This window comes from Salvelinus fontinalis, chromosome 6, assembly GCF_029448725.1.
Source record: "Salvelinus fontinalis isolate EN_2023a chromosome 6, ASM2944872v1, whole genome shotgun sequence".
Classification (NCBI taxonomy): Eukaryota; Metazoa; Chordata; class Actinopteri; order Salmoniformes; family Salmonidae; genus Salvelinus; species Salvelinus fontinalis.
The window spans coordinates 14,430,341-14,458,127 of record NC_074670.1 but is presented as its reverse complement, the minus strand read 5'-3'; the positions used below and the strand labels follow the sequence as shown (position 1 = coordinate 14,458,127).

Genomic DNA, 27,787 nt, shown 5'->3' with positions numbered 1-27,787 from the left:
TCAATGATAACTTGGCTGCATACACGGGGTACCAGTACTGAGTCAATGATAACTTGGCTGTATACACGGGGTACCAGTACTGAGTCAATGATAACTTGGCTGTATACACGGGGTACCAGTACTGAGTCAATGATAACTTGGCTGTATACACGGGGTACCAGTACTGAGTCAATGATAACTTGGCTGCATACACGGGGTAACAGTACTGAGCCAATGATAGCTTGGCTATATACACAGGCTACCTGTACTGAGTCAATGATAACTTGGCTATAAAGATGGCAGGGAACACTGTGCCATATGCACTACCCTGTTGTGCATATGCTGTAATGTACTGGGCCATATGCACTACCCTGTTGTAGCGCCTTGGGGTCGAAAGCCAAGCAGTTGCCATACCAAGCGGTGATGCAGCCAGTCAAGATGCTCTCAATGGCGCAGCTGTGAAACCTTTTGAGGAACTGAGGGCCCATTACAAATCTTTTCAGCCTCCTGAGGGGGAAGAGCCATTGTCGTGCCTTCTTCACGACTGTGTTGGTGTGTGTAGACCATGTTAATACCTTATTGATGTGGAGGAACCTGAAGCTCTCAATCCGCTCCACTACAGCCCTGTTGACGTGGATTGCGGCGTGCTCGGCCCTCCGTTTCCTGTAGTCCATGATCAGCTCCTTTGTCTTGCTAACGTTGAGGGAGAGGTTGTTGTCCTGGCACCACTGTGCCAGGTCACTGACCTCCTCCCTATAGGCTGTCTCATCGTCGTCTGTGATCATGCCAACCACCTTCATGTCGTCAGCAATCTTAATGATGGTGTAGGAGTCATGCGTGGCCACGCAGTCATGGGTAACAGGGAGTACAGGAGGGGACTAAGCACGCACCCCTGAGGGTCATCGTGGCAGATGTGTTGTTGCCTACCCTCAACACCTGGGTGCGTCCCGTCAGGAAGTCCAGGATCCAGTTGAAGAGGAAGTTGTTCAGTCATAGGATCCTGAGCTTAGTGATGAGCTTGGATGGCTCTATCGTGTTGAATGCTGCCCTTTAGTCAATGAACAGCATTCTCACATAGGTGTTCCTCTTGTCCAGGTAGTAAAGGGCAGTTTGGAGTGCAATAGAGATTGCATCATCTGTGAATCTGTTAGGGTGGTATGCGAATTGGAGAAGGGTCCAGCGTGTCTGGAATGATGGTGTTGATGTGAGCCTTGAACAGCTTTTAAAAGCACTTCGGGGCAACAGATGTGAGTGCCAGGGGCGGTAGTCATTTAGACAGGTTACCTTGGCATTCTTGGGCACAGGGACTATGGTGTTCTCCTTGAAACATGTAGGTATTACAGACAGGGTCAGGGAAAGGTTGAAAATGTCCGTGAAGACACTTACCAGCTGGTCAGCGCATGCTCTGAGTATGCGTCCTAGTGATCCATCTGGCCCCATGGCCATGTGAATGTTAACCTGTTTATAGTCCTTACTCAACATCCAACGAGCGTCAGAGCTGACGTAGTAGGATTCGATCTTAGTCCTGCATTGACGTTTTCACTGTTTGATGGCTCATCGGAGGTTGTAGTGAGATTTCTTATAAGCATCCGGGTTAGTGTCCCGATCCTTGAAAGCGGCAGTTCCAGTCTTTAGCTCAGTGAAGATGTTGCCTGTAATCCATTGCTTCTGGTTGGGATATGTACGTGTGGTCATTGTGGGGACGACGTCATTGATGCAAATATTAATGAAGCTGGTGACTGATGTGGTAAATACCACCATTTTATCAGATGATTTCTGGAACATATTTCAGTCTGTTCTAGCGAAACAGTCCTGTAACTTAGTGTTCCCTTCATCAGACCACTTACGTATTGAGCTGGTATTTCCTATTTGAGTTTCTAATGGTAAGCAGGAATCAGGAGGATAGAGTTCTGGTCCGTTCTGGTCCGAGATAGAGTTTTGTATGTATCTCTGTGTGTGGAGTAAATGTGATCTAGAGTTTTGTATGTGTCTCTGTGTGTGGAGTAAAGGTGATCTAGAGTTTTGTATGTGTTTCTGTGTGTGGAGTAGAGGTGATCTAGAGTTTTGTATACGTCTCTGTGTGTGGAGTAAAGGTGATCTAGAGTTTTGTATGTGTCTCTGTGTGGAGTAAAGGTGATCTAGAGTTTTGTATGTGTCTCTGTGTGTGGAGTAGAGGTGGTCTAGAGTTGTGTATGTGTCTCTGTGTGTGGAGTAGAGGTGATCTAGAGTTTTGTATGTGTTTCTGTGTGGAGTAGAGGTGATCTAGAGTTTTGTATGTGTCTCTGTGTGTGGAGTAGAGGTGATCTAGAGTTTTGTATGTGTCTCTGTGTGTGGAGTAGAGGTGATCTAGAGTTTTGTATGTGTCTCTGTGTGTGGAGTAAAGGTGATCTAGAGTTTTGTATGTGTCTCTGTGTGTGGAGTAGAGGTGATCTAGAGTTTTGTATGTGTCTCTGTGTGTGGAGTAGAGGTGATCTAGAGTTTTGTATACGTCTCTGTGTGTGGAGTAAAGGTGGTCTAGAGTTTTGTATGTGTTTCTGTGTGTGGAGTAGAGGTGATCTAGAGTTTTGTATGTGTCTCTGTGTGTGGAGTAGAGGTGATCTAGAGTTTTGTATGTGTTTCTGTGTGTGGAGTAGAGGTGATCTAGAGTTTTGTATGTGTTTCTGTGTGTGGAGTAGAGGTGATCTAGAGTTTTGTATGTGTCTCTGTGTGTGGAGTAAAGGTGATCTGGAGTTTTGTATGTATCTCTGTGTGTGGAGTAAAGGTGATCTAGAGTTTTGTATGTGTCTCTGTGTGTGGAGTAGAGGTGGTCTAGAGTTGTGTATGTGTCTCTGTGTGTGGAGTAGAGGTGATCTAGAGTTTTGTATGTGTTTCTGTGTGTGGAGTAGAGGTGATCTAGAGTTTTGTATGTGTCTCTGTGTGTGGAGTAGAGGTGATCTAGAGTTTTGTATGTGTTTCTGTGTGTGGCGTAGAGGTGACCTAGAGTTTCTGTGTTTCTGTGTGTGGAGTAGAGGTGATCTAGAGTTTTGTATGTGTTTCTGTGTGTGGAGTAGAGGTGATCTAGAGTTTTGTATGTGTTTCTGTGTGTGGAGTAGAGGTGGTCTAGAGTTGTGTATGTGTCTCTGTGTGTGGAGTAAAGGTGATCTAGAGTTTTGTATGTGTCTCTGTGTGTGGAGTAGAGGTGATCTAGAGTTTTGTATGTGTCTCTGTGTGTGGAGTAGAGGTGATCTAGAGTTTTATATGTGATTCTGTGTGTGGAGTAAAGGTGATCTAGAGTTTTATATGTGATTCTGTGTGTGGAGTAGAGGTGACCTAGAGTTTTGTATGTGTTTCTGTGTGTGGAGTAAAGGTGATCTAGAGTTTTGTATGTGTTTCTGTGTGTGGAGTAGAGGTGATCTAGAGTTTTGTATGTGTTTCTGTGTGTGGAGTAGAGGTGGTCTAGAGTTTTGTATGTGTTTCTGTGTGTGGAGTAGAGGTGACCTAGAGTTTTGTATGTGTTTCTGTGTGGAGTAAAGGTGATCTAGAGTTTTGTATGTGTTTCTGTGTGTGGAGTAGAGGTGGTCTAGAGTTGTGTATGTGTTTCTGTGTGTGGAGTAGAGGTGATCTAGAGTTTTGTATGTGTCTCTGTGTGTGGAGTAAAGGTGATCTAGAGTTTTGTATGTGTCTCTGTGTGTGGAGTAAAGGTGATCTGGAGTTTTGTATGTGTCTCTGTGTGTGGAGTAGAGGTGATCTAGAGTTTTGTATGTGTTTCTGTGTGTGGAGTAGAGGTGATCTAGAGTTTTGTATGTGTTTCTGTGTGTGGAGTAGAGGTGATCTAGAGTTTTGTATGTGTCTCTGTGTGTGGAGTAGAGGTGATCTAGAGTTTTGTATACGTCTCTGTGTGTGGAGTAGAGGTGATCTAGAGTTTTGTATGTGTCTCTGTGTGTGGAGTAGAGGTGATCTAGAGTTTTGTATGTGTTTCTGTGTGTGGAGTAGAGGTGATCTAGAGTTTTGTATGTGTTTCTGTGTGGAGTAAAGGTGCTCTAGAGTTTTGTATGTGTCTCTGTGTGTGGAGTAGAGGTGACCTAGAGTTTTGTATGTGTTTCTGTGTGTGGAGTAGAGGTGATCTAGAGTTTTGTATACGTCTCTGTGTGTGGAGTAGAGGTGATCTAGAGTTTTATATACGTCTCTGTGTGTGGAGTAGAGGTGATCTAGAGTTTTGTATGTGTCTCTGTGTGTGGAGTAAAGGTGATCTAGAGTTTTATATGTGTTTCTGTGTGTGGAGTAGAGGTGATCTAGAGTTTTGTATGTGTTTCTGTGTGTGGAGTAGAGGTGATCTAGAGTTTTGTATACGTCTCTGTGTGTGGAGTAGAGGTGATCTAGAGTTTTGTATGTGTTTCTGTGTGTGGAGTAGAGGTGATCTAGAGTTTTGTATGTGTTTCTGTGTGGAGTAAAGGTGCTCTAGAGTTTTGTATGTGTCTCTGTGTGTGGAGTAGAGGTGATCTAGAGTTTTGTATGTGTCTCTGTGTGTGGAGTAAAGGTGATCTAGAGTTTTGTATGTGTTTCTGTGTGTGGAGTAGAGGTGACCTAGAGTTTTATATGTGATTCTGTGTGTGGAGTAGAGGTGACCTAGAGTTTTGTATGTGTTTCTGTGTGTGGAGTAGAGGTGATCTAGAGTTTTGTATACGTCTCTGTGTGTGGAGTAGAGGTGATCTAGAGTTTTATATACGTCTCTGTGTGTGGAGTAGAGGTGATCTAGAGTTTTGTATGTGTTTCTGTGTGTGGAGTAAAGGTGATCTAGAGTTTTGTATGTGTCTCTGTGTGTGGAGTAAAGGTGATCTAGAGTTTTGTATGTGTTTCTGTGTGTGGAGTAGAGGTGATCTAGAGTTTTGTATGTGTTTCTGTGTGGAGTAAAGGTGATCTAGAGTTTTGTATGTGTCTCTGTGTGTGGAGTAGAGGTGATCTAGAGTTTTGTATGTGTCTCTGTGTGTGGAGTAGAGGTGATCTAGAGTTTTGTATACGTCTCTGTGTGTGGAGTAAAGCTGATCTAGAGTTTTGTATGTGTCTCTGTGTGTGGAGTAGAGGTGATCTAGAGTTGTGTATGTGTCTCTGTGTGTGGAGTAAAGCTGATCTAGAGTTTTGTATGTGTCTCTGTGTGTGGAGTAAAGGTGATCTAGAGTTTTGTATGTGTCTCTGTGTGTGGAGTAGAGGTGATCTAGAGTTGTGTATGTGTCTCTGTGTGTGGAGTAGAGGTGATCTAGAGTTTTGTATGTGTTTCTGTGTGGAGTAAAGGTGATCTAGAGTTTTGTATGTGTTTCTGTGTGGAGTAAAGGTGATCTAGAGTTTTGTATGTGTCTCTGTGTGTGGAATAAAGGTGATCTAGAGTTTTGTATGTGTTTCTGTGTGGAGTAAAGGTGATCTAGAGTTTTGTATGTGTCTCTGTGTGTGGAGTAAAGGTGATCTAAATTCTAAGAAAACACTTTTGGTCACAACAAAAGAAACACAGCAACTATTTTGAGTGCGTCATGAATTCATTTCAATGTCATAAAATAGCTATAGGCCCATATATTTCTGTCCATAGCTTTGATTATATCATATAGATTGGATAAAGAGTTCATGGCGTCTCTAGTTGAATAGTCAGAGCAGCGGGGCGTTTTTTCCCGCTGTTATTGGCTATACAACCGGGAGAGGCGTGGCTCCATTAGACAAAACAGTCAACGCGCCTCGGTCTTAACCATACAAACCGCCGTTAAACTCCATAGAAGGAGGTCTCAACCATACAGAAAAGCAACAGCTATAGACCAGCACCCCTATCATACATTTATTTTGACAGTGTGCACATCCTGCACAGACTTATTCTGCAATAACTGACCGTATCTGTTGGTGTTTGGTTTTGTTGTGGTCCTACATCAGCAGCTATGGATTTGGTGTGGCTGGTGTGTTTGGCTGTGAGTTTCAGAACCGGGTTCGCTTCTGCAGAGAGACACAGCGTCTTCTGGAACAGCACAAACCCAAAGTAGGTGTTCTTAATCTCTTTCTCTGTGTGTTTGTGCGTATTTTGGTGTAGCACACATTAAAAGTGTGTGTGATTTCTGTTTACGCGCACCTAGTGCTCAACTCACTTTGAGAATGCTTATCTGACACTACTAGGCCTACTCAAGTACACTTTCTGTCATGGGATAAATACTGTTTGTGTCTCATCCACTCAATGGCCTACGCGCTGAATTTCCTCGGTTCTTTACCAGACATCCCACCCCACTGGACACACACGGCCTGGTTGAATCAACGTCGATTGCACGTCATTTCAATGAAATGTTGAACCAATGTGGAATAGAAGTTGACATCTGGATTTTGGTATTTATTTTATTTCTTCCACTTGTAGGATATTAGGTGTAGGCTGTGTGCCTTGTTGTATTAGCTGTCTGCTTGCCCCTTTAACCAGGTAACATCATTATATTTAGGCTACGGTAGGCAAATCGCGCAGCAGGGCATAAACAGAGAACAAGGGGAAGAATGGGAACGAATTCTGAGACAGATGGACAGACAGAATCAACCATATATATGATCTCGATACAAAGGTAGACTCCCTCACACAGCATAGCATAAAAATAAATCCTGAAATTAACCAACTCGACCTGAGTGTCTGAATCCAGACTGTATGTCTGTGTTTCACTCTATTGGTGCTGTTGACAGTCTGACACTTCAGCTCTCCTAAAGGGGGAAGGGGGGGGGGGGGGGGGGGGGGGGGTGAGAGACATGTCCAATGCTGATTGTTTGGGGTCAGAAATTGTAACGCTACCCTGCCACTCAGTGGGATCAATGGAGCTTGACAGGTGTATGCGAGGCCATGTGATTTATTGAGCTTTTAGCACAGAGCTGAAGATGGTGAGGAAGAAGGATGGATTATTTTATAGAGGAAATGGACAAAGACTGAGGGGTCACGGTTTCAGCCGACTCTGGGTCGATGTTATTGTACCTTCTTATCGCAAGGTCAAATGCCATTACTGCCTTTTTGTGTTGCCTTAATTTGATTTGCACTTTATCTCTGTAGCCTAATTCTCCTTAGGCCAATGATGATGACAGAGCACTAAATTAGATTTCCGAATGAAATGGGAAAGATATTGGTTTTGTAATTGATTTAATGATGTGAGTACAGGAAAATGTTGTTGACTAGTCATACCATGTCATGCGTTGTGACGTAATGGGTTTTGTCGGTGTGAGTCAGTCGTGTACTTTACCTGTTCCATACGCAGGTCTGACTTTACCTGGGTTTGTCGGTATGACATCACTGAGACGGTGCCTCGAGCACAAGGAACACGACTTCTGTTGATCAGGTGACATGAGGAGGAAGAGAAGGACATCTGAACCAGACTCTTAGGCCATAATGAGAAAAGAAAGAGGTTATAGAGGAGAAATCAGAGCATCAGAGTTGTGGGGCAAGTGAGAATTGCTATAAATGCAGAGAAATACAGAAAGAACATTTGAGGGGCAGTGGTCTGAGTCAGTGTGTGTTTAACTATACTTGTGCGGACCGGAAGTCCCCACCAGAATAGTAAACAAACAAACATTTGACCAACTGGGGACATTTTGTTGATCCCCACAAGGTCAAATGTTATTTCTAGGGTTAGGATCTAGGGTTAGTTTTAGGGTTAGGAGCTAGGTTAAGGTTAGGATAAGGTTATGGGTTAGGGTTGGGGGTTAACCTTGTCCCCACAAGTTTAGCTGCGCAAGACTGTGTTCTTTAATCCGGCTCTGGACTACATTCCCACTCTAACTTGCATAACAACATCAACAACACCAATCATAATGTACACTAATCCTTTTCGTAGCAGACTAAAGATAGACTAACACAGAACCAGACAATATGTTCACACGTCACACATGTACTCTAGACACAAACAAGCATGTTCAGACACACACTCTCACATACGTTGACACAGTCACACATTAACAAAAACAAACAACACGGTAACTTGCCGCGCCAGTTTGATGTGGAAGCTGTGATGCGCTCAGTGTCCACTAAAGACCGATAGACTCACACTGATAACTATTACTCATGATACAAGCTCTACTCACACATTCTGCACTGCATATGTCTCACACACTTTTCCCCAGAAGTCTTTATCTAAAGTCTCTCAGAAGGAGAATAATCACTGTTAAAAATGAAGACTTAATTCTAGTCTGACCCGTACACACCTGCCCTTGTTACCACATTTTTACTGTATAATTGCTTTCAGCCTGAAAGCCCAATCTGGTCCCTCAACTGTCGTCCCACTTTACACTGTGTCTCAACCACCTGATTCACTCCCATGGGATCAATCTGTCAGTCAGACTGACAGCCAATGAATCACTGAGTTTAATTGATTCTAATTGATTCCTGGCTGATTGATCTAAGGCGATCAGGTGTAAACTGATGTTTACTGACTGACTTCGGATGGTAACACACAGATCGCTCAGTGTGTGTGTACAGTTGTCAGTCTCCGACCTGACTGGTGTAGAAACTGGTTTTTCGCAGTCTGTTCCAACCTTCTGTTATAGCCTGGTGTGTGTGTGAGAGACTGGGCTTGTTTCGACCTGATCCAACAGCTTAATCATTAGTTCTGGCGCAATGCCTTGTTACTGGAAGTGTTTTTTTGTTTTTGACTGAGGGTGAGTGTGTAGTGTTGCCTGAACTCCAATGTCAGAGAAAGGGAGGGGCCCTATACGTAGGCGACATTACGGAGCACTGGTAAATCAGTGACTCACACGCATACACACACACACACTCACTCACTCACTCACTCACTCACTCACTCACTCACTCACTCACTCACTCACTCACTCACTCACACTCTCTCTCTCTCTCTCGGGGCAGGAGGGAGGAGTTGGGTGTTAATATTAGTAGCAGCCAGCATTCCACACTACCCCTGTTACTATACTCAACTCTGTCAGCTGTGTTCGACCCCCCCCCCCCCCCTTCCTTCCTTCTCTCCCTCCCTTCTGTACCTGTCCGTTCCTCTCTCCATCGCCACTCTCTCTTCTCCACACCAGCTGCGTCTTCTCCAGCTTGTTATTGCCTGACCATCTCTATCTCTCTTTCTCACTCTCTGTTTCCATGAGTTCGTCTCTATCACATATTCAAGTATTCATGTTCTCCTCTCCCATATAGCTATATATTTCCAATTCTCTGTCTTCTTTTGTCTTTCTCTCTCGTGTTGTTGAGGTGTTGGGCTTGTCTGAACAGATATGTCCTAGAGGAAGAGGTTTAGGGTTGTGGTGGCTGGTGGGGGAAGAAGGTGGTGTGGTTTTAAAGTTAAATGTGTGATTTTCTTCTCTGTTGTAAAGTTCTTCTTTCCTCTGGCTATATTCCCCTCTCTCTATTCTGAAACACTCTCCTCTCTCTATTCTGAAACACTCCCCTCTATTCTGAAACACTCTCCTCTCTCTATTCTGAAACACTCCCCTCTCTCTATTCTGAAACACTCCCCTCTCTCTATTCTGAAACACTCCCCTCTCTCTATTCTGAAACACTCCCCTCTCTCTATTCTGAAACACTCCCCTCTCTCTATTCTGAAACACTCCCCTCTCTCTATTCTGAAACACTCCCCTCTCTCTATTCTGAAACACTCCCCTCTCTCTAATCTGAAACACTCCCCTCTCTCTAATCTGAAACACTCCCCTCTCTCTAATCTGAAACACTCCCCTCTCTCTAATCTGAAACACTCCCCTCTCTCTATTCTGAAACACTCCCCTCTCTCTCTCTCTCTCTCTCTCTCTCTCTCCTTCCCCCCTCCCCTTCCCCCCTCTCTATTCTGGATCCCACCTCTCAATTCAATTCAAGAGGCTTTATTGGCATGGGAAACATATGTTAACATTGCCAAAGCAAGTCTCTCTCTCCCTCCCACATCATCTGTCGCTCTGGGTCTCTAATCCTACAGCAGAATGAGGGGGAAATACACGCGCACACACAGATTACAGATGATCTGAGCTGTAATCTGACTAGCTGACCTATAGACACTAAAATCGTCATTGTCATTCTGCTGCTTTTTATATTTAGAATAGATTATATCCCTGCTATCTCTCTGGCGTAACAGACGTGTGTGTGTGTGTGTTAGTAAATCTGAAGCTCCTTAAATATGCAGAGGAACATATCCTACATAGAACAATCAGTTAAGGGAGCCAATAGGATAGCTCCAGTCAGTCAGCTACACAGCGTATAGTTCTGTCCATTCAATCACATCTAGGCATATAGCTTGTTTCCTGCTGACATAACAGCTGTCTTACCGAACTCTCTCACACACATTATCATGGATGTAACATAAAACAACGTTTTGCCGTGTTTAAATTATATATATATTTTTTAATACTTAATTAGCACCACCCGGGCCCCCTTCCATCTCAGCTCTTCCTCTCGGCTCCTTATCTATGGTCCAGACTTCCTCTCTCTCTCCGTCAGTCCCTCTCTTTCTCACAGACCCTGCTCTGTTTTCCTGAGTAGTTTTCCACACAGATCACAACAGCTTGCTTAGTCTTCCCACTGTTACTGTTTGACTCAATTCTGCTATACTGAGGACTACGTTATCACATTGTGTGTGTAGGGTCATGTTTGTGTGGCCAGTATCATCTCGTGCAGCGTTTGAGACGGCTCTCTGTTGCCCCCTAAGGGCCACGTCCAGTCAGCTCAGCTCAGGCCTGACTGACTTCTCTGTTTGAAGCAGCCGGGATATTTCCAACAAGAATTTTTGCAATTCATGACATTCACTTTGAATGAAAATAGTTTTGACCCCAACCGTGTTATTCTGTATAATCCAGATTGAACCCTGGTTATTTGGGATATAATCGCCCTGGTTGAGAGACCTGTGAGTCTAGTTCTCCTCATTGACCCAAACCAAGCTGCATATCTAGCAACCTGCCAACACGTAGCCTTTTTCTATTCATCTGGAAGAGAGAGTTGGGAACAGAAAGTGGGGGATGGGTAAAAGAGAGGAAGGGATTTGTGTTGAGAAATTAGGCTGTCATGAAGAGCTCTGATAGTATGTTACCTTAAGAGCAAGGGAAGAAGAGAGGTGTGATGAACGGAGGGAGAGGGGGATGGGTTAATTTAGAGCGCATAAAGGGGAGACAGACGGAGAGATGGGACATGGATGAATGGATGGCTGGCTGGCTGGAGGGAGGGAGGGGAGAAAAGGTTGTGTTGACATTTTTAAAGGCTCTCAAACCCTGCATTTCCTTATAAAGAATCACACATACCATGAATAGGTGGTGGTGGTAATAAGTGGAGTCTGGATGTGATAATGGGGGTTGGGACAGAATGATTAGACTCCTGTTATTCTGATCTGTTGGAGCGTGACAGACAGAAGAATGACCTCTTTGGAACTCTCCTCTCAGGAGAGAATGTGGGAGATTAGAGAGGTTCTACTAGAGTAGTTAGTGTACAATACTGTATTAGTAGATACAACAACTAAAACCCAGATTACAACTGACAGGCCTATATCCTCTTGAGTTGAGCTGTGAATGTGATATACCACAGTGAATTAATAGGGTCATTTATACGCCTGTGTGTGCAGATGTTATAGTTGTATGGTGTGAGAGCATTCTATTCCACAGACTCTCACACACCCCAGAAGCCCTGTCATGACATTCCTCGTGTGTGTGTTGCTGACTACCTGTGGAGTATATGGTGGGTTTTGTTAACAGTGCTGACTCTCCTTCAGACCCGCTGTGTGTGACTAGACTCTCCCTTGAGTCAGTGGGAGTGTGTATGAGGATTCTGACTCTGAACTCTAACCCCTGTGACCTGCCTGACAGTTTGTAACATTCCCCAAAGAATGAGAGGAGGAGGAGAAAGGAGAGCATTTTTGTTGTGGGTTTTTATATGGAAAACACAGGAGGGATGGTAGGGAGAGAAGAGAGATGGGCCTATAAGAATGGAAGAGAAGAGAGGGCTGGGATGTGAATCTAGAGAGGAGAGATGTGATAACAGCATGAGATGAGGAGAGGACTTCAAAGCTGTTGAGAACTTAATGAGGTGTTAAACAACTCACCCAATCACCCTACTGTCATAACCACCTACTACACACACACTCAAAGCAAACACACACACATCTGTGACGCAGTAGCTACAGTAGCAGCTCTGAGAACTGTTCAGTTCAGAGGAGAGGTGAAGGGAGACTTAACTTCCACCCTGGCTGTTTACACACACCTCAGTGAGACATGGACAGACACACACACACACACACACACACACACACACACACACCTCAGTGAGACAGACAGACAGAGACACAGGCTGGTCTGCCCTGATAAACAGATGTGCTCAAGTGCCTGGGGTGTGAGGCGGCCTGAATTCTGGTATTCAGAGAACCTCACCCCCCTGCCTCTCACACACGCGTAGCTATCACATTAACGCAACTCTCACTCTCCTGTGAAGAGAAGGACGAAGGAGAGGGAAAGACGAGAGAAAGACGATACTGTTCGGAGGGAGGAAAGGGCGCTTGTGTTCCAGTTGTGAGTCTGGCCCTGTGTCAACTGGCTTCAATCAGCTGGACTTCTCCCAGATCCCTAGGCTGAGATTGCACACACTCACACAACCCCTCCCATTGATAAGTACGGCCGTCAACGTTACTGTAAATCTAGCTTCATCATGATTATTGTACAGAGTAAATTATGGGCAACATGGACCACGTGCAAAATGCTGAGAGCCATAGTAGCTACAACATACCTCACCTTATCATGTCTACATCAGCCTCTACTAGTGAGCAGATGACACTGAGCACAGCCTTTGGGCTAGAGGGGGTGAAGGATGGGGGGCAGACTGGAGTCTAGTCAGCTCCAGGGTTTATGTCTTTGGGGGAGGGGTAATTCCACCCTATTCAGAACCCCTCCTCCCTTTGTGGGCAACAGCTTGGCCCCAGACCCCAGATAGCTTTTAATTAAGTAGGCTCCAGAAGAGCTTTTAATTAAGTAGGCTCCAGAAGAGCTTTTAATTAAGTAGGCTCCAGAAGAGCTTTTAATTAAGTAGGCTCCAGAAGAGCTTTTAATTAAGTAGGCTCCAGAAGAGCTTTTAATTAAGTAGGCTCCAGAAGAGCTTTTAATTAAGTAGGCTCCAGAAGAGCTTTTAATTAAGTAGGCTCCAGAAGAGCTTTTAATTAAGTAGGCTCCAGAAGAGCTTTTAATTAAGTAGGCTCCAGAAGAGCTTTTAATTAAGTAGGCTCCAGAAGAGCTTTTAATTAAGTAGGCTCCAGAAGAGCTTTTAATTAAGTAGGCTCCAGAAGAGCTTTTAATTAAGTAGGCTCCAGAAGAGCTTTTAATTAAGTAGGCTCCAGAAGAGCTTTTAATTAAGTAGGCTCCAGAAGAGCTTTTAATTAAGTAGGCTCCAGAAGAGCTTTTAATTAAGTAGGCTCCAGAAGAGCTTTTAATTAAGTAGGCTCCAGAAGAGCTTTTAATTAAGTAGGCTCCAGAAGAGCTTTTAATTAAGTAGGCTCCAGAAGAGCTTTTAATTAAGTAGGCTCCAGAAGAGCTTTTAATTAAGTAGGCTCCAGAAGAGCTTTTAATTAAGTAGGCTCCAGAAGAGCTTTTAATTAAGTAGGCTCCAGAAGAGCTTTTAATTAAGTAGGCTCCAGAAGAGCTTTTAATTAAGTAGGCTCCAGAAGAGCTTTTAATTAAGTAGGCTCCAGAAGAGCTTTTAATTAAGTAGGCTCCAGAAGAGCTTTTAATTAAGTAGGCTCCAGAAGAGCTTTTAATTAAGTAGGCTCCAGAAGAGCTTTTAATTAAGTAGGCTCCAGAAGAGCTTTTAATTAAGTAGGCTCCAGAAGAGCTTTTAATTAAGTAGGCTCCAGAAGAGCTTTTAATTAAGTAGGCTCCAGAAGAGCTTTTAACTAAGTAGGCTCCAGAAGAGCTTTTAACTAAGTAGGCTCCAGAAGAGCTTTTAACTAAGTAGGCTCCAGAAGAGCTTTTAACTAAGTAGGCTCCAGAAGAGCTTTTAACTAAGTAGGCTCCAGAAGAGCTTTTAACTAAGTAGGCTCCAGAAGAGCTTTTAACTAAGTAGGCTCCAGAAGAGCTTTTAACTAAGTAGGCTCCAGAAGAGCTTTTAACTAAGTAGGCTCCAGAAGAGCTTTTAACTAAGTAGGCTCCAGAAGAGCTTTTAACTAAGTAGGCTCCAGAAGAGCTTTTAACTAAGTAGGCTCCAGAAGAGCTTTTAACTAAGTAGGCTCCAGAAGAGCTTTTAACTAAGTAGGCTCCAGAAGAGCTTTTAACTAAGTAGGCTCCAGAAGAGCTTTTAACTAAGTAGGCTCCAGAAGAGCTTTTAACTAAGTAGGCTCCAGAAGAGCTTTTAACTAAGTAGGCTCCAGAAGAGCTTTTAACTAAGTAGGCTCCAGAAGAGCTTTTAACTAAGTAGGCTCCAGAAGAGCTTTTAACTAAGTAGGCTCCAGAAGAGCTTTTAACTAAGTAGGCTCCAGAAGAGCTTTTAACTAAGTAGGCTCCAGAAGAGCTTTTAACTAAGTAGGCTCCAGAAGAGCTTTTAACTAAGTAGGCTCCAGAAGAGCTTTTAACTAAGTAGGCTCCAGAAGAGCTTTTAACTAAGTAGGCTCCAGAAGAGCTTTTAACTAAGTAGGCTCCAGAAGAGCTTTTAACTAAGTAGGCTCCAGAAGAGCTTTTAACTAAGTAGGCTCCAGAAGAGCTTTTAACTAAGTAGGCTCCAGAAGAGCTTTTAACTAAGTAGGCTCCAGAAGAGCTTTTAACTAAGTAGGCTCCAGAAGAGCTTTTAACTAAGTAGGCTCCAGAAGAGCTTTTAACTAAGTAGGCTCCAGAAGAGCTTTTAACTAAGTAGGCTCCAGAAGAGCTTTTAACTAAGTAGGCTCCAGAAGAGCTTTTAACTAAGTAGGCTCCAGAAGAGCTTTTAACTAAGTAGGCTCCAGAAGAGTGACAAAGGGAGATCTGAAAGTGTGATTGTTTGTAGTGACTGAGATTAGCAACAGAATATGTGTTTTGACAGCTTTAGACAGGAACATGTTTTTAAGGAGAAGCTGTGGTTGGTGTGGAAATCAGGTGGATTCCGTTCAGTTAGGAAAGTCTCTTCACTCTACTGTAGCAATGCCGTTCTCTCGCGCCGTTCGTCTCAACCCTGTCATTACCAGTCGGAGTCAAAGAAAATTAATGAGAAAGGAACAGAATTGTTTGTCAATTAAGCACTTGAACCGCAGACCGGCGTGTGTGCATGTGAAGGCTAAGCCAAAGATATCATCCTGTTTTGAAGTGGTGTAAGAAAGAGGCTAATCTAGCTATTAGCCCCGGCTAATGAGCCTAGGTACGGGCTCTGCTAACAATACATGTTGTGACAGGCAGGGTACTCTCTCTAGGTCTCTCTCTCACACACACACACGCAGGGGGATTAAAGGGGGTTAGAGACCCACATGGAGCCAGTGTGTCTGTCACTGAAGAACAACAACAACAGGAGAGAAAGGAGGGATGAAAGGAGGGAGGCAGGATACCAGATACCTCCTGTTCTAGGCTTTGATGCTTGGGCACACAGAAACACAACATAAACATGGAAGAACTGGCTTCTTCACACTGTCTCTCTCACACAAAGCTAGTGTATACATTACTATGAGCCCTTCCTACCTAATTAAAGTGCCACCAGCTGCCTGTGATACAGACGCTCTCTCTCTCGTGGCACAGAACAGAGCCACACACCCGGAGTATGTGGCAGGGTGTTTGTGCTGCGGCCTGTGTGGATGTCTGTTCAGCCCAGGGCTGGGAACCAATGAGACTCTGACGTGCATATTATACTGATTACATCCTCAGGGATAACAAGCTCTTACCCACAAACTCAACCTCTCTTCCAGAAAAGTGTGTGTGTGTACTCTGCCAGCACCACTGACTCCACTCGCCAACACAACTCAACTGTGTGAGCTGAATCCTTATAGGCCTAGAGGACAGCTGGAAAGCACTGACTCCACTCGCCAACACAACTCAACTGTGTGAGCTGAATCCTTATAGGCCTAGAGGACAGCTGGAAAGCACTGACTCCACTCGCCAACACAACTCAACTGTGTGAGCTGAATCCTTATAGGCCTAGAGGACAGCTGGAAAGCACTGACTCCACTCGCCAACACAACTCAACTGTGTGAGCTGAATCCTTATAGGCCTAGAGGACAGCTGGAAAGCACTGACTCCACTCGCCAACACAACTCAACTGTGTGAGCTGAATCCTTATAGGCCTAGAGGACAGCTGGAAAGCACTGACTCCACTCGCCAACACAACTCAACTGTGTGAGCTGAATCCTTATAGGCCTAGAGGACAGCTGGAAAGCACTGACTCCACTCGCCAACACAACTCAACTGTGTGAGCTGAATCCTTATAGGCCTAGAGGACAGCTGGAAAGCACTGTTTTAATTCGATACCCAGATACAGCACTTTGTTTCTTTCATCTCTCTAACCTTCCTTCCTACCAGAAACATAAGTTCCACTGCTCTACCCACTGATCTAGGGTTTATTTCATGAGTTGTGTGTTAGACATTTGTGTCCGTTCACGTGTATACCTCAGTAGATTGGAGGGGTTGGAGGGAGGGAGGGAGGGAGGGGTTGGAGGGAGGGAGGGCAAAACAACAACAACAGTTAAAATCTAGAACCGAGATGGGGGGGCTTAGAGTCATAAAGTCAATGGAGGGTGAAGATGAAAAAGAAAAACAAAGAGAGACTGTCTCCACCTCCCTCAATATTTATTTTCATGGAGGAAGAAGTAGGAATAGACAGAATCAGGGGTGAAGAGTCACTAGAGGAGTAAAAACAGTCACACCCACTGACACTCCAACAGGTGCAGAGGGAAAGAAAGGGAGGGAGAGGGACAAAGAGAGATGATAACTAACGCATTCAAATGACTCGTGTAGGACGGAGAGAAAGAGATTAAATGACTTGTGTAGGGAGGGAGAGAAAGAGATTAAATGACTTGTGTAGGGGGGAGAGAAAGAGATTAAATGACTTGTGTAGGGGGGAGAGAAAGGGATTAAATGACTTGTGTTGGGAGGGAGAGAAAGGGATTAAATGACTTGTGTAGGGAGGGAGAGAAAGAGATTAAATGACTTGTGTAGGGAGGGAGAGAAAGAGATTAAATGACTTGTGTAGTGGGGAGAGAAAGGGATTAAATGACTTGTGTTGGGAGGGAGAGAAAGGGATTAAATGACTTGTGTAGGGTGGGAGAGAAAGAGATTAAATGACTTGTGTAGGGAGGGAGAGAAAGAGATTAAATGACTTGTGTAGGAGGGAGAGAAAGAGATTAAATGACTTGTGTAGGGAGGGAGAGAAAGAGATTAAATGACTTGTGTAGGGAGGGAGAGAAAGAGATTAAATGACTTGTGTAGGGTGGGAGAGAAAGATTAAAGGACTTGTGTAGGGAGGGAGAGAAAGAGATTAAATGACTTGTGTAGGAGGGAGAGAACGAGATTAAATGACTTGTGTAGGGGGGAGAGAAAGAGATTAAATGACTTGTGTAGGGAGGGAGAGAAAGGGATTAAATGACTTGTGTTGGGAGGGAGAGAAAGGGATTAAATGACTTGTGTAGGGAGGGAGAGAAAGAGATTAAATGACTTGTGTAGGGAGGGAGAGAAAGAGATTAAATGACTCGTGTAGGAGGGTGAGAAAGAGATTAAATGACTCGTGTAGGGCGGAGAGAAAGAGATTAAATGACTCGTGTAGGAGGGAGAGAAAGAGATTAAATGACTCGTGTAGGAGGGTGAGAAAGAGATTAAATGACTCGTGTAGGGCGGAGAGAAAGAGATTAAATGACTCGTGTAGGGGGAGAGAAAGAGATTAAATGACTCGTGTAGGGAGGGAGAGAAAGGGATTAAATGACTCGTGTAGGGAGGGAGAGAAAGGGATTAAATGACTCGTGTAGGGAGGGAGAGAAAGGGATTAAATGACTTGTGTAGGGAGGGAGAGAAAGGGATTAAATGACTTGTGTAGGAGGGAGAGAAAGAGATTAAATGACTTGTGTAGGGTGTGAGAGAGAGATTAAATGACTTGTGTAGGGTGTGAGAGAAAGAGATTAAATGACTTGTGTAGGGTGGGAGAGAGATTAAATGACTTGTGTGGGGGGGGGAAAGAGATTAAATGACTTGTGTAGGGAGGGAGAGAAAGAGATTAAATGACTTGTGTGGGGGGGGGGGAGAAAGAGATTAAATGACTTGTGTAGGGTGTGAGAGAAAGAGATTAAATGACTTGTGCAGACAGAGCATGTATCAGACGGACGGACGGACAGAAAAACTGTCACTCAGAATCTTGTCTCCATGGACACAGCTGGCCAGTGAAACTCTACTCTTAAAACAATGAGTAGAACGTCGCTCCAGAAAACAGATGAGGGAGAGAGTTAAAGAGGGATAGGCAGAAAGAGTGTAGGCGTGTAGTGGTGTGTTCTTGTCTAAATAAATACATCAAACAAGTTCAGCTAGTGACTCCTGATTGGCTACTCACTAATTCTCATTGTCTGGGTGACAGGTCTACACCAGGACTCATGCAATCACACACGTGCCGCAGGTGCAAATACACACACACAATGTCTGTTTGGGCTGAGTCTTAACAGCTTTTTGTGTTTATGATTGTCCGTGAGTGTGTTTTATTATGAGTGTGTGTTTAAGTCGGTTCTTCCATGCGTGTTTGTTCATGTGAGTGGAACAGCCCACACAAACTCTGTCATCCGGCTGGGAATGGGCCGTGATGATATTTCATAATGTTACGTTTGTTCCTTCGGTCAGTCAGAGATGACTATTAGATGTAAGGTCATCTAAAGATAATAGCCAGACATGTCACTAACCACTCTCCTTCTCTTCTCTCTCTCTCTCTAGTTTCCTATGGGATGAGTACACAGTGGAGGTGAAAATCAACGACTACCTGGACATCATCTGTCCTCACTACACGCGCGGGGAGCTGCCGTCCCAGGAGGCCGAGCGGTACGTGCTGTACATGGTGGAGAAGGAGGACTATGATGTGTGTAAGCCCCACTCCTTCGACCAGCTGCGTTGGGAATGTTCCCGACCCTTCGCTGCCCACGCCCCCGAGAGGTTCTCCGAGAAGTTCCAGCGCTTCACCCCCTTCACCCTGGGCAAGGAGTTCAGACATGGAGAGAGCTACTACTATATCTGTAAGTATATCAATACTATAGTAGTACTACTACACATTTACTAATACCACTACTATCTATGTGCAGTACTACAATCTATGTGAATACTACCACTTAACTGTACAATAGACTACTCTAACACAATGCTTGGGTATTTGTACTAAACCTCCCTCTCTTCTCCCTCTTCAGCCAAGCCGCTGCATCACCACGGCCAGGAGTGTCTGAGGCTGAAGGTGGATGTGGTTGGACCTCATGGTGAGCTCCATTCCCCTGTCTCCATCAACATGCTAGCATTAGCCTCTGTTAGCTTTAGCCTTTAGAGGGTTTTCCTATGGTAGCATTAGCTTCCGTTAGCATCAATGTCTAGGCTTAGTGTTCCCCATATTCAGTGGTGTTCCGGTTGGGTGTTCATACAATCAAGTTCTTACCAATGACTTCTTGTCTTCTACAGGTTCTGGGAAGGCCAAGGCTGACAAAGTCAAGGATGGAGTGATGGAGAAAGCGATGGATGGAGGAAAGGGAAAGATAGGAGCAGGAGGAGTGCACAACCCCTCCAACAGGCTTCCAGCCGGTACGTCTCCCATCTGTCCATCCAGAGAGACAGTCAGATGTACAGCATTTACTCTGGATACTGGAAGTACAGTAGAATTGTTCCACTTGTTTCTGATAATAACATGTTCTCTCTCTCTCCAGATGACCCTACTGTGTTGGAGCCTAAGGTCCAGAAGAGTGTGGGTAGTTCAGGTGTTCAGCTGGTCTCCCTGTCGGTCTTCTTCACCCTGTTCCCCGTCCTACTATCCCTGTTACTATATTGAGACTGAGTTACAGACCTAGCTACAACAGAGACACTGTCAACCCAATGCTGGACATTGGCACGGAGAAGATTTTTATAGATATGTTTATATTTGCAACTGGACTGAGCTGCTGCATGTGTGTGTGTGTGTGTGTGTGTGTGTGTGTGTGTGTGTGTGTGTGTGTGTGTGTGATTGGAACGTGGATCGTTCCAGAGACGATGATCATCAAGAGTATTTTCTGAAGGATATTTTTCTACATGTTTTTGTAAATGAAAGAGGATGGATGCTATTTCCCTTTTTTCTCCATTTGATCTGTATGGAGACCTGGAAACCCCACTGACTCTGGAACAGATCTAACTGGAAATGTGATGTACTAATCATTATTGGAAAACTGACAAAGGGATAACTGTTTTCATGATTACCCTGAATTGAATTATAACAGTGATTATACACGGAGTGTAAAAAACATGATCAATACCTTCCTAATATTGAGCTGCACCCCCTTTTGCCCTCAGAACAACCTCAATTCGTCAGGGCATGGACTCTACAAGGTGTCCAAAGCGTTCCACAGGGATGCTGGCCATGTTGACTACAATGCTTCCCACAGTTGTGTCAAGTTGGCTGGATGTCCTTTCTTGTGATTCTTGATACACACAGGAAACTGTTGAGCGTGAAAAACCTAGCAGTGTTACAGTTCTTGACACACTCAAACCGGTGTGCCTTGTACCTACTACCATACCCCGTTCAAAGCCACTTCAATCTTTTGTCTTGCCCATTCACCTTCTGAATGGCACATATAAACAAGCCTTGTCTCAAGGCTTAAAAATCCTTTGTTAACCTGTCTCCTCCCCTTCATCTACACTGATTTGAAGCAGATTTAGCAAGTGACATCATAGCTTTCACCTGGTCAGTCTGACATGGAAAGAGCAGGTGCTCCTAATGTTTTGTACACTCAGTGTATAATGCGGGTACATATTCTTTGTTCAATCTGAAATAGTTTGAGCCAAAGCCTACAGTAGTCCTCTGAAACGGCCTCATGTTTCCTCTACATGTAGAAACTATTGATGTGTATATATGTATGTGTATTAACTGACCTTCCTCTAAGCACGGTTTATGTCTTGTTTAGTGTAGTAGATACTCAGGTCAATGGGGACGTTTCTTCTTGACATGTCACTAAAATCAAACTAAAGTGTATTTGTCACGTCCACAGGATACAGCAGGTGTGAACAGTACAGTAAAATGCTTACTTGAAAGCTCTTCCTCAACAATTATAAGTCACTGTACAAAACCCAATGATGTGACAGATGCATACTCTAAAGCACAGATTAGCACACACTAGAACAAAACACACATTCTATGTTGTAGATATACACAGATATCTACATAACCAGATCCTCTGTCATTGAGATGGTACAACAGCTTCTAGTGAACACATTGGGATCGTTTTAGTCATTGCCGGTTTGCTTTTGTACGTCTTTATGGTTTAGTGTTGAACAGATGAGTGTATAGGAACGAGATGGAGGGAATGGGAGTTGAGGGAAGGAGGAGAGCAAAGCGGTAATGACAGGATTCTGAGAGAGTGTTGTGATTGCAGGGAGGCTGGGAGCTGTGCTTCCTTTACTGATATACTGTAAACAACATAACCGGTACACTGGATATTTTGGTGTGTGTACAGCACTGTAGGTTGGTGGCACCCTGATTGGGGAGAACTGGCTCGTGGTAATGACTGGAATGGTATCTCATACATAAACACATGGTTTCCAGGTGTTTGATGCCATTCCATTCGCTCGGTTCCGGACATTATTATGAGCCGTCGTCCCCTCAGCAGCATCCTGTGGTTTACAGGTGTAATGCAAAGGAAATCCCTACATACAGACACTGTATTGTAACTTGTTTTTGTAAATGTTTGTACATAAAATATGTAAATAACAGCATTTTTTTAAAATGTGAAAACTTTAATGTAATTAAAAAAGTGATAATAAATCTGACTTGAGTGTTTCAATTCTCACATTTTATAGCCAAAGGTAAAACATTGATGGTCACACTTTCAAAGTTGTTACTTTTGACAAAATTCACAGCTGGAGTATAAAACTTTCACTGTGACATTCTGACATTTGTTTTGATGGATGACAAAGGCCCATCCATCTGATCTCTGAAGAAATCTCACCCTCTCGCCAACTCCCCTCATGTCTTTCCCGTGCTCTTCTCTCCTTCCCTCGCTTTTGCCGTTTCTGTCTTTCATCCTGGGCTGGTTTTCTCTGGCCATAACATCACAGCCCTATGGCCAAACGTCGGTGTGGAGATGGATGAGAGAGATACTATTTGGCCTTAAACAGAGAGTACACCGTGGCAGAATACCTGACCACTGTGACTGCCCCAAACTTAAGGAAAGCCTTGTGTAACGAGTGCGCTGAGAGTCGGGAAGCAAGATCAGGGAGTGAGTGTTTTAATAAATAAACAACTAAATACCAAACAAGAAACGCACAGAAATGATGACACCTGGGGAAGGAACCAAAGGGAGTGACAGATATAGGGAAGGTAATCAGGGAAGTGATGGAGTCCAGGTAAGTCTGATGACACGCAGGTGCGCGCAACGATGGTGACGGGTGTGACCCATAATGAGCTGCCTGGTGACCTAGAGGCCGGAGAGGGCACACACGTGACACTTTGACTATGTACAGACTCAGTGAGCGTAGGCTTGCTATTGCGAAAGGCCGCCGTAGGCAGACCTGGCTCTTAAGAGAAGACAGGCTATGTGCACACTGCCCACAAAATGAGGTAGAAACTGAGCTGCACTTCCTAACCTCCTGCCCAATGTATGACCATATTAGAGACACATATTTCCCTCAGATAACACAGATCCACAAAGAATTTGAAAACAAATCAGATTTTGATAAACTCCCATATCTGTTGGGTGAAATTCCAGTGTGCCATCACAGCAGCAATATTTGTGACCTGTTGCCACAAGAAAAGGGCAACCAGTGAAGAACAAACACCATTGTAAATACAACCCATATTTATGTTTATTTATTTTCCCTTTTGTACTTTAACCATTTGCACATCGTTACAACACTGTATATCGACATAATATGGCATTTGTAATGTCTTTCTTCTTTTGGAACTTCTGTGAGTGTCATGTTAACTGTTCACTTTTATTGTTTATTTCACCTTTGTATATTATCTACTTCACTTGCTTTGGCAATGTTAACACATGTTTCCATGCCAATAAAGCCCTTTAACTGAAAATGATCATACTAATTTGAGAGAGCACAGGGGGAGGAGAGAGGGGTGACAGGAGACCAAGAGCAAACTGACACCTGGGTATGAAAGTGCTACTCTCACTCTCTCCCTCAAACTCTCCCTTGCCCTTCTGTTTGCTATCTTGTCTCTTCTCTCCCCTCCCTCTCTCAATTCAATTCAAAGAGCTTTATTGGAATGAGAAACATATTGACATTGCCAAAGCAAGTGAAATAGATAAACAAAATTAAAAGAAACAAGTGAAAAAGTTCCAAAGGAATAGAGACATTTTGTCAATAGGGTGTGCAGGGTGAATACGTGGTCGGTCGTACGGTAATTTGGTAAAAAGCCAATTTGCTCAGTACATTGTTTTCACTGAATAAATGTATGAGTCTGCTGTTAAGGATAATGCAGAGGATTTTCCCAAGGTTGCTGTTGACGCATATCCCACGGTAATTATTGGGGTCATTTGTCTCCACTTTTGTGGTTTGCGGTGATCAGTCCTTGGATTGTGGAAGATGCCAGAGCTGTGGAGGATGTTAATATTAAAGAGTTTAAGTATAGCCGATTGGAATTTGTTGTCTGTATATTTTAGCATTTCATTTAGGATTACAACGCCACAGGCCTTTTTTGGGTTGGAGGGTTTGTATTTTGTCCTGTAGTTAATTCAATGTAATTTGAGAATCCAGTGGGTTCTGGTAGTCTTTAATAGCTGATTCTAAGATTTGAATTTGTGCATGTATATGTTTTTGATGTTTGTGTAACAATTTAGTCCGTCCCCTCACCCCAAACCGGGCGCGAACAAGGGACCCTCTGCACACATCAACAACAGTCACCCACAAAGCATCGTTACCCATCGCTCCACAAAAGCTGCGGGGAGGGGAACCACTACTTCAAGGTCTCAGAGCAAGTGACGTCACCGATTGAAAGGCTATTAGCGCGCACCACCGCTAACTAGATAGCCATTTCACATTGGTTACATTTGTTCTTAGTTATAGAGTCCAAAAGATTGGAGAAGAGGTTTATCCATACATCTCCGTTTTGGATAGATTACTCTTCGTGTTGTTGTTTGTTTAGTGTGTTCCACTTTTCCCAGAAGTGGTTAGATGCTATGGATTATTCAATTACACTAAGCTGTTTTCCAACGTGCTGTTCCTTCTTTTTCCGTAGTGTATTTCTGTATTGTTTTAGTGATTCACAATAGTGAAGGCGTAGTCTCATGTTTCTGGGTCTCTATGTTTTTGGTTGGATAGGATTCTCATTTTCTTTCTTTGTTTTTTGCATTCTTCATCTAACTCTCTCTCTCTCTCTGCCCTGTCTCCTGTGAAAACTCCACATCTGCTGGCACCATGTTGAGTTGGACTGCAGGGCTGCCCATATAGGTGGTACCACCTATATGTACCAACCGGGGTTTACACAAGCTTTACAGTGCAAACAGGGGAGTTACCCAAATCTGTCATCTTCAACATAATATTTGAAGATTTTATTTCCAAAATGCTATATATCAATTTTCAGAAATGTTGGTAAATTTGCTTTTATTGTTTAAAGAAATGATGAAAGAGTTTGTGTTTTTCACTATCTGGTCACGGCATGGGGTTGTTCAATGTCAACAGTGAAGAGGCGACTCCGGGATGCTGGCCTTCTAGGCAGAGTTCCTCTGTCCAGTGTCTGTTGTCTTTTGCCCATCTTAATATTTTCTTTAAATTGGCCAGTCTGAGATATGGCTTTTTCTATGCAACTCTGCCTAGAAGGCCAGCATCCCAGAGTCGCCTCTTCACTGTTGACGTTGAGACTGGTGTTTTATGGGTACTATTTAATGAAGCTGCCAGTTCAGGACTTGTGAGGCATCTGTTTCTCAAACTAGACACTCTAATGTACTTGTCCTCTTGCTCAGTTGTGCACCGGGGCCTCCCACTCCTCTTTCTATTCTGGTTAGATTCAGTTTGCGCTATTCTGTGAAGGGAGTAGTACACAGCATTGTACGACATCTTCAGTTTCTTGGCAATTTCTTGCATGGAATAGCCTTCATTTCTCAGAACAAGAAAAGACTGACGAGTTTCAGAAGAAAGTTCTTTGTTTCTGGCATTTTCATCCTGCAATCGAACCCACAAATGCTGATGCTCCAAATACTCAACTAGTCTAAAGAAGGCCAGTTGTATTGCTTCTTTAATCAGGACAACAGTTTTCAGCTGTGTTAACACAATTGCAAAAGGGTTTTCTAATGATCAATTAGCCTTTTAAAAGGATAAACTTGGATTAGCTAACACAACGGGCCATTGGAACACAGGAGTGATGGTTGCTGATAATGGGCCTCTGTAAACCTATGTAGATATTCCATTAAAAATCAGCCGTTTCCAGCTATAATAGTAATTTACAACATTAACAATGTCTACACAGTATTTCTGATCAATTTGATGTTATTTTAACCTGTCTAGGCTGAGGGTGCCGCTAGTGGCACTCCCCCCCCACCCCCACTGAAAAACCAGTGCCGCGAAATTCAAAAAAAAAATTTTTTTTAAATATTTAACTTTCACACATTAAAGTCCAATACAGCTAATGAAAGACACAGATCTTGTGAATCCAGCCAACATGTCCGATTTTTTAAATGTTTTACAGGGAAGACACAATATGTAAAGATGTACATCTATTACCTAAAAACACATTAGCATAATCCACCATCTTTTATTTGTCCACCAACACCAGTAGCTATCACCAATTCGGCTAAACTAAGATATTTATAGCCCCTAACCAAGAAAAAAACTCATCAGATGACAGTCTGATAACATATTTATGGTATGGGATAGGTTTTGTTAGAAAAATGTGCATATTTCAGGTAGATGGCATAGGTTACAATTGCACCCACCGTCACAAATGGAATAGAAAAACTACTTAGAGCAACGTGTTTACCTACTTACTAATCATCAAACATTTCGTAAAAATACACAGCATACACGAATCGAAAGACACAGATCCTGTGAATACAGACAATATTTCAGATTTTCTAAGTGTCTTACAGCGAAAACACAATAAATCGTTATATTAGCATAGCACATAGCACATAGCAGCCCAGCATTGATTCTAGCCAAAGTGGGCGATAACGTCAACATCGCCAAAAATATATAAATTTTTTCACTAACCTTCTCAGAATTCTTCAGATGACACTCCTGTAACATCATATTACACAATCCATATAGAGTTTGATCGAAAATGTTTATATTTAGCCACCAAAATCATGGTTAGACAATGTGAAATGTAGCTCAGCTGGTCAGAAAATGTCCTTGCGCCACTTAGACAGTGATCTACTCTTATACATAAATACTCATAAACGTGACTAAAAAATATAGGGTGGACAGGGATTGATAGACAATTTAATTCTTAATACAATTGCGGAATTACATTTTTTAATTTATCCTTACTTTTCAATACAGTTTGCGCCAAGCGAAGCTACGTCAAAAAACATGGCGTCCTAAGCCACTAAAATTTTTCGACAGAAACACGATTTATCATAATAAAAATGTCCTACTTTGAGCTGTTCTTCCATCAGTATCTTGGGCAAAGGATCCTTTCTTGGGAGTAATCGTCTTTTGGTGGAAAGCTGTCCTCTTGCCATGTGGAAATGCCAACTGCGTTCGGGATGAACTGAAAGCGTGCCCAGCTATTCACAGCGTTAAAGAAATAAATGTCCCAAAATCGCACTAAACGGATATAAATTGCTATAAAACGCTTTAAATTAACTACCTTATGATGTTTTTAACTCCTATAACGAGTAAAAACATGACCGGAAAAATATAACAGGCTAAACTAACGCTTGGAAAAATAGCAGGTCGATGTCCTCCACGCGCATTACGCAGCTGCAAAGGAGCTCCTACCTACAGGTTTTTTTTATTTATAGGGCCTGTGAACGCGCAATCGACCCCATTGAAATCGTCATCACGTAAAGGCATCCAGGGGAAGACGTAAGCAGTGTCCGTATAGTCATAGCAATAACAGTGCCCTTTTAACTGACTCCAGAACAGTGGCCAAAATTTCTGAAATCTGACTCCATGTCAGGGAAATTGCTGTAGAATGGGCTCTGTTCCACTTAGAGACCAAATTTCAACTCCTATAGAAACTATAGACTGTTTTCTATCCAATAATAATAATAATATGCATATTGTACGATCAAGGATTTTGTGGGAAGCCGTTTCAAAAATTACACGATTAGCATAAATAGTCTCAACAGCGCCCCCATCCTCAACAGGTTAAATTAACTACCTTATGATGTTTTTAACTCCTATAACGAGTAGAAACATGACCAGAGTAATATTACTCCCTCCACTAATGCTTGGAACAAGTGCGGGTCGATGTCCTCCAGGCGCATAACGCAGCAAGAAAAGAGTTCCTAGCTACAGGGTTTTTTAATTTGTAGTGCCTGTGAACGCGCAATCGACCCCAGTCAAATCGTCATCACGTAAAGGCATCCAGGGGAAGACGTAAGCAGTGTCCGTATACTCATAGCAATAACTGTGGCCTTTTAACTGACTCCAGATCAGGGGCCAACATTTCTGAAATCTGACTCCATGTCAGGGAAATTGCTGTAGAATGGGTTCTGTTCCACTTAGAGACAAAATTTCAACTCCTATAGAAACTATAGACTGTTTTCTATCCAATAATAATAATAATATGCATATTGTACGATCAAGAATTTTGTGGGAAGCCGTTTCAAAA

General features: G+C 43.3%; 1 protein-coding gene across 1 annotated transcript; it reads left to right on the top strand.

The window, feature by feature from the left end:
• Nucleotides 1-5,667: 5,667 nt before the first annotated feature.
• Nucleotides 5,668-21,831, top strand: LOC129857120 (ephrin-A1-like). Its single transcript, XM_055925066.1, has 5 exons — nt 5,668-5,971; nt 18,775-19,070; nt 19,239-19,304; nt 19,501-19,620; nt 19,743-21,831. Exons 1-5 carry the CDS (start codon nt 5,874-5,876, stop codon nt 19,862-19,864), a joined length of 702 nt encoding a protein of 233 aa, XP_055781041.1. The 5' UTR covers nt 5,668-5,873; the 3' UTR covers nt 19,865-21,831.
• Nucleotides 21,832-27,787: the final 5,956 nt, after the last annotated feature.